This window comes from Microtus pennsylvanicus, chromosome 4 (assembly GCF_037038515.1).
Source record: "Microtus pennsylvanicus isolate mMicPen1 chromosome 4, mMicPen1.hap1, whole genome shotgun sequence".
Taxonomy (NCBI): Eukaryota; Metazoa; Chordata; class Mammalia; order Rodentia; family Cricetidae; genus Microtus; species Microtus pennsylvanicus.
The window spans coordinates 106903003-106910489 of NC_134582.1; the positions used below are offsets into that span (position 1 = coordinate 106903003).

The 7487-nt window shown below is 43.0% G+C and overlaps 1 protein-coding gene across 1 annotated transcript; it reads left to right on the top strand.

The window, feature by feature from the left end:
• Nucleotides 1-1440: 1440 nt before the first annotated feature.
• On the top strand, nucleotides 1441-2382 carry LOC142848272 (olfactory receptor 2B2-like). The gene has a single exon (XM_075970088.1). The coding sequence runs from the start codon at nucleotides 1441-1443 to the stop codon at nucleotides 2380-2382; it is 942 nt and encodes a 313-aa protein (XP_075826203.1).
• The last annotated feature ends 5105 nt before the right edge of the window (nucleotides 2383-7487 follow it).

The following is a 7487-nucleotide window of genomic DNA, read 5'->3' on the forward strand; positions in this document are numbered from 1 at the left end:
ACACTATTTCATATCTTATATTTATGAACACCTAAACGATGAGGGGAACTAAATGTGTTACAACAAGTGGAGAACAAAACCAACACCCATTGCCAACATTTTGATGACTGTAGATTAAATTGTAAAAATACATTCTCATATTGGGAAAATAAATTTGAAAGCTTAGTTTTTATGGAGATTTCTTTGGGATACATTTTTTTTTGTCTTTGTTTTTTTGAGACAGGTTTTCTCTGTAGCTTTGGAGCCTGTCCTGAAGCTAGCTCTTGTAGACCAGGCTGGCCTCGAACTCACAGAGATCCGCCTGTCTCTGCCTCCCAAGTGCTGGGACTAAAGGCGTGCGCCACCACCATCTGGCTGGGATACATTCTCTTTAGATGTTGCAGTTGTTATATCACTGCTTCCAAGATAGTTAGGTATCTTGGATACTAACCACCCAGAGTATCCAATTCTCTGACATCTGTGGCCCAACACCTGAGCTTCTGTGGACCAGGTACTGCCAACAGTTTACACAAAAGATAACATCCGTACTTAGAAAACGCTTTTTTGGCCCCTGGGGTTGAAGCTGACTGTGAAGATTATAACATAACCACTTGCACGCTTACCCATTTAGAAAGGAACACTGTAGAAACTCCAAGTGACTCTTTTGAGCACTTCCGTCCCTCTGTCAGTGTGGATGCTTTGAGCTCACTCCTCCGTTCCCTCCCAGAGTCAAGCTGAGTGGGAGCACCTGTGACTCTCAACAGGCCAGAAAATGCATCTGTGTCCTCACCTTACAGATGAGGACCCTAAGATCAGAGCACAAGACGCAGTGAAACTAGTTCCCGAAGGGCAGATGAGCCAGGCCCGCCAGCCTCACTGTCACAGCAGCTAACAGTACCTGTGGATTCTGTGACACAGCATTGGAGGATGAGTCTCCTGACACCGTGTCTGAAAACGTACGAGGTAGATGCCATAATTAATGTCTGCACTTATTATAGAGACTGGCAGGAATAGTGGGGAAATGAGGTTTACATAATTCTAACAAATGCCTGCATCCAGACACTCTCACTGATTCTGGGAAGAAATTTAAGTGAATTTAAACAATAGGAGCAATATCTCTGTCCCCCTCAACAGCACACACCCAGGTAGAAAGACCCCAGAACAACTGTCCACAGGACAGGCAAACACAGAGGAGAAGCTCTGTGACTGTAGAAACGGACACTGTGCTGCAAACTCGAAATCTCTGTGTTAAAAACTGTTAGCAATCCATGAACACCTGTGGAAGGTTTGGCAGATGCTTAACCTTTTATCAACACGGTTTTCACACTAACAGCATCAGTTTGGAAAGGCAGGAAATGCTCTGGCATCGTCACTTCATATCTAAGTGATGCTGTCAATAAACATGTTCACGGGCTTACTAACCCTTTGTGTTCCAGGGACCCGGAGACTGCACCATTTACCATGACTCTGGCGAATGAGAGCATCTCAGGGGAGTTCATTCTCTTAGGGTTCTCAGATCGGCCATGGCTGGAGCTGCCACTCTTTGTGGTGTTTCTGGTGTCCTATATCCTGACCATCTTTGGGAATATGACGATAATTCTGGTGTCCCGCCTGGATTCCAAACTCCACACCCCCATGTACTTTTTCCTCACGAACCTGTCCCTGCTGGACCTGTGCTACACCACGAGCACCGTGCCCCAGATGCTCGTCAACATCTGCAGCTCCCGGAAGGTGATCAGCTATGGAGGCTGTGTGGTCCAGCTTTTCATTTTCCTGGCCTTGGGTTGCACGGAATGTCTTCTCCTGGGCGTCATGTCCTTCGACAGGTTTGTAGCCATCTGTCGGCCTCTCCATTACTCAGTCATCATGCACCAAAGGCGCTGCTTGCAGTTGGCGGCTGTGTGTTGGATCAGTGGCTTCAGCAACTCAGTATTGCAGTCCACATGGACCCTTCAGATGCCACGGTGTGGCCACAAGAAAGTGGATCACTTCCTCTGTGAGATCCCTGCCCTGCTCAAACTGTCATGTGTGGATACCACAACTATTGAAGCTGAACAATTTTTCATAAGTGTTGTCTTCCTTTTAATACCATTGATTCTCATCCTAATATCATATATTTTTATCGTTCAAGCAGTGTTGAGGATCAGGTCAGCTGAAGGTCGGCGAAAGGCATTTGGGACATGTGGCTCCCACCTAATTGTGGTGGTGCTGTTTTATGGTACTGCCATCTACATGTATCTGCAGCCGCCGTCCCCTGCCTCCAAGGACAGAGGGAAAATGGTGTCCCTCTTTTATGGGATCATCACACCCATGCTGAACCCCCTCATCTACACACTTAGGAACAAAGAGGTAAAGGGAGCATTTAAGAGGTTGGTGGCCAGGGTCTTCTTGGCCACAAAATAAGGACTACAAATGTTAGCCTTATTGATATAAGATTTTAAAGCCTGACAGATATACTGTTCTGTTTCCTGTGGAACTATTATGATGATCCTCTTCAAATTAAATCTTGTTGACAGAAACCCATATTATCGTTCTGCTTGCTAGATATGTTCATTTTACAAGCCCTGGCTTTTTCTTCAAAATAAACTTTGTATTGATTGTTTGTGGATTTCATGTCTTTTATCCTGATCCCATTCATCTCCCCATCCTCTTGTATTGCCCGTCTGTCCCCTGCCCTTGAATCTGCCTCCCCAATATAAAATAAAATTTAAAAGAGAAACAAATAACAAACGAAGTCTCGTTTTGTGATTCAGTGAGTTACACGGTATACCTTTTAGCCCATACATCTTTACTTACTAAGTGTTCATTGCAAGGATTCATCGGTCTGATTAGAGGCCTCTGGCTTCTATTACACTTTCAATACAGGTCCCTCACTGGAACTACTCTTAGATATCCTGTTGTTGCCTTGCGAGACCTGCTCCTGGCCCTCACTGGCAGCAGCACGTAGGATAGAGGGCCCTGGATTTTGCTTGGGCTGCACACTAGAACTGACCTGTGGTGGGGGATGCAGGTGAGGCTGCCCTGAGGGTGTGAGAGCAGGAGAGCTGCATCACCGCCCCCCATCTACCGTGTGGTGGCATCAGTGAGGCCCCCCCACCTTTTGCCAGAATGTTGGCCTCTGGGACATGAGAACAGGAGAGCCGGTGCTGCTCCTAACGAATCGCAACATCTGGTCCCACACCTCACCTGGGCAAAACAGAAAAACTGCCCTTGGTGGCATGGGTGTGGGCGTGGTTGTGGGTGAGCCGGCCCTGAACCTTGCTGCCTGCTCCAACAGGGCAGTGTTGGAAAGCTCACTTTAGTGGTCATTAGGGAAAACCAGTAGATTGAGCAATCTAGCTACCACTTAGGCCAGACACAGGGCTATAGTTAGCCTACCCCAACATCTACCTCATCCTGGAACTGCTAGATCATGTGAAGGGACCCAGTCTGCAGATCCACTATGCAGGACTTCTATGACCTGAGAGGTAACTTTTTATGATCCTCTCAAACAACTACACCTACAAGCTTCACATTTTCAGAGTTAATACCATTTTTATGCCTGGCACAGTTTCTTAAACATCTCATGGTCTAAACTATGTTTGTGGACATTTTCCCCAGAAATAATACATTTCAATACACATGAATATTTTCATCTACATGCAAAAATCTACTATTTTTTTCTGACAGTTGTAAATTTAGAGTAATTCTATAAAACTGTCTGTGGTTTCTGCTCCTTAATCAGAAGTGCACAGTTATGAGACCTAGAGTGAAATTCCACAGTGGTGGGAACCTACCTACTAGAGCCTGGGTAGTTGAATGCAGCTCCAGGTTAAATGCTTAAATAGGATTAGGTTAAAAGCAGCTCTCTACTGAGTCCATGGTCTTAAAGTTGGCTGTCAGGACCAGAGGAGGGGCCAGAGCCAGTCACCAGAACCATAGGTAAATAGCTTAGCAGTTTGGTTCAGCAATCAGAAAAGGTTAGATCCAGGTGAAAGTAAAGACAGATCCAGGTAAAAAAAAAAAAACCCTCCAAGTTACAGTGTGTTTAAAAATGTTTGTATGTTTAAGAAAGAAAAAAATAGGGGCTGGAGAGATGGCTCAGTGGTTGGGAGCATTGCCTGCTCTTCCAAAGGTCCTGAGTTCAATTCCCGGCAACCACATGGTGGCTCACAACCATCTGTAATGAGGTCTGGTGCCCTCTTCTGGCCTGCAGGCATATGTGTAGGCAGAATATTGTATACATAATAAATAAATAATTTAAAAAAAAAGAAAAAAGAAAAAAATGAACACATTTTGAGCAAATGTCCTTAGGGTATGAGTATGCATCCTTTGGGTATATGCCCAAGAGTAGTACTGCTGGGTCCTGAGGTAGAATGATTCTCAATTTTCTGAGAAATTGCCATACTGATTTCCAAAGTGGCTGGACAGGTTTGCACTCCCACCAGCAATGAATGAGTGTTCCTCTTACTCCACATCCTCTCTAGCATAGGCTATCATTGGTGTTCTGATGTTAGTCATTCTGACTGGGGTAAGATGGTATCTCAGAGTCATTTTGATTTGTAGTTCCCTAATGGGTAAGGATATTGAGCAATTCCTTAAGTTTCTTTCTGCCATTTGCAATTTTTTTTCTTGTGAGAATTCTGTTTAGATCTGTACCCCATTCTTGATTGAATTATTTGGTAATTTAATGTCTAATTTCTTGAGTTCTTTGTATATTTTGAAGATCAGTTCTCTGTCTGGTGTGGGGTTAGTGAAGATCTTTTCCCATTCTATAGGCTGTTGCTTTGTTTTGTTGAACATGTCCTTTGCTTTACAGAAGCTTTTCAGTTTTAGGAGGTCCCATTTATTAATTGTTTCAGCAGTGTCTGTGCTGCTGGGGTTATATTTAGGAAGTGGTCTTCTGTGCCCATGAATTCACATGTATTTCCCACTTTCTCTTCTATCAGGTTCAGTGTGGCTCAATTTATGTTGAGGTCTTTGATCCATTTGGACTTAAGTTTTGTGCATGGGAATAGATATGGGTCTATTTGCATTCTTCTACGTGTTGACATCTAGTTATGCCAGCACCATTTGTTGAAGATGTTTTCCTTTTCCATTGTATAATTTTAGCTTCTTTGTCAAAAATCAGGTGTTCATAGGTGTGTGGATCAATATCATGGTCTTCTATTCCATTCCATTGGTCCATCTGTCTGTTTTTATGACAATATTAAACTATTTTCATTACTGTAGCTCTATAATAGAGCTTGACATCAGGAATAGTGTTACCTCTGGAAGTTCCTTTATTGTATAGGATTGTTTTGGCTATCCTGAGTTTTTTTGCTTTTCCATATGAAGCTGTGTTAATAGCAGCATTATTTGTATAATCAGAACCTGGAAATAACCTAGATGCCCCTCAACTGAAGAATGGATAAAGAAAATGTGGTACATTTACACAATGGAGTATTACTCAGTGGTAAAAACAATGACATCTTGAAATTTGCATGCAATGGATAGAACAAGAAAAAACTTCCCGAGTGATGTAACTCAAACCCAGATAGACAAACATGGTACGTATTCAATCATAAGTGGTTATAAGACATAAAACAAATGATAATCAGCCTATAGCCCACGACCACAGAGAAGCTAGGTAACAAGGAGAACCCTAAGAGAGATATACATGGATCCCCCTGGAAGAGGAAATAGACAAGACCTCCTGAGAAAATTGGGGCGGGGGATGAAGAAAGGAGGATAGAAGGAGAGGAGGAGGGAAGAATGGGAGGGTTGAGGAGAATAAGAGAGAATGGGATGCTCAAGAAGTGGGGAGGATAGTGAGGGAGAGAAAGGAAAGAGATATCTTGATTGAGGGAGCCATTAAAGAGCTATCGAGAAACGTAGCACTAGGGAAATTCCCAGGCATCCTCAAGGATGGCCCAGCTAAGACTCTAAGCAACAGTAGAAAGGATACCTAAACTGGCCTTCTCCTGTAATCAGATTAATGACTACTACATTAATTGTCATCATAGAACCTTCAACCAGCAACTGATAGAAGCAGATATACAAAGATCTACAGAGAAGCAAGGACCAAGCAACCTGAGACCAGCCCAAAAGATAAAGGAGTGATAATATTGGCAAAGGGGTCAAGACCACGATGGTGATGCCCACAGAAACAGCTGATCTGAGTTAGTGAGAGCTCACTGACTCTGGACTGATAGGGAGCAAACCTGCATAGGACCAAATTAGGCCTACTGAATGTGGGAGACAGTTATGAGGTTTGGACAGTCTGTGGGTCCACCAGCAGTGGTACTAGGATTTATCCCGGTGCTTGAACTGGCACCTAGGAGCACATTCTTTCTTGAGGGATAACTTCCTTAGTCTAGATATAGGGGGAGGGCCTTGGTCTTGCCTCAAAATGAAGTGTCAGACTTTGTTGACTCCCCATGGAAAGTGTCACCTTTTCTGAGGAGTGGATAGGGAGTTGGGGTGGGGTGAAGGTGGAGGAAGTGGGAGGAGGGGAGGGAGTGGGAATGGGGATAGCTATGTGTTGCGGGAGGTCCTTCCGCTTCTCCAGCCAATAGCCGCTGAGATACCAGCCCATTGGGGCTTGGTCTCTCTCCCTTTAAAAAAGCGGCCACTTTCCTTCCGCTCTCTCTTACTTTACTTCCTGCTCCTCTTCCGGCGACTAGACTCCCTTCCTGATTGCACAGAGGGCTGTTGTCTGGGACTATGATCTGTAAGTTTTTTCCCCTTTAAATAAATAACCATTCTATTAATCATAATTCTAAACTGGTGTGGGATTGTTTTTGACTTACGCCTTTGCCTTCAGCTATGTAAAATGAGAAAAGATTGTATAAAAATTCTTAATAAAAAAGAAAGAAAAGAAAGGATAAAAAAAGAAAGAACAAATTGATATAGACAGCCATAGAAAAAATAATAGCTTATAAATAATAGTGAAGTCTTTAAAGAGAGAGTATAATAATAGAAAAAGGATAATTCACATAAAGATGGGAAATACACAGGTGTTGTGGTGATTTTGAAGCTCTGAAAGATGATGAGCAATTGAATTAGAGACATTGAATTGTAGAAAAGACTGATAAATTAAACCAACCTAGATAATTTAGTCATACCTTAACTTTAAAATGGAAGTCAGAATATGTAGTGCTTTTGGAAGAGGTTATGCTTTTGTTTCCAGAGGAAACAAACAAACAAAAAACAGTCTGTGGATTTCTTAAAGTTTAATAGAGATCAGATTTGATGGGGCGGTGGGAGACCAACTGAAAAATCTTTGCTATAGGCATAAAGAAATAATCCAAGAAAATCTACAAGACAGGTGGAGTATCTGCTGATCCCTCTGTATGAGAACAGTTCTGAGTTTGGACAATAAGTGTTAAAACTAGGTTTCCCAGGACTTGACCACTATCTCAAGATCTCGTAAAGATGCTGCCATTCATAGACACAGGAAGCAGATGAGAACACAACACCCCGAGAATGATGGACTGGGTGGTTTTTGGTCATTTGGTGTGTTATGGATGTTTGTCAACATTTGGTGG

Coding starts and splice junctions, on each gene's coding strand:
- LOC142848272 (XM_075970088.1), top strand. CDS start 1,441: ATGACTCTGGCGAATGAGAGCATCTCAGGGGAGTTCATTCTCTTAGGG.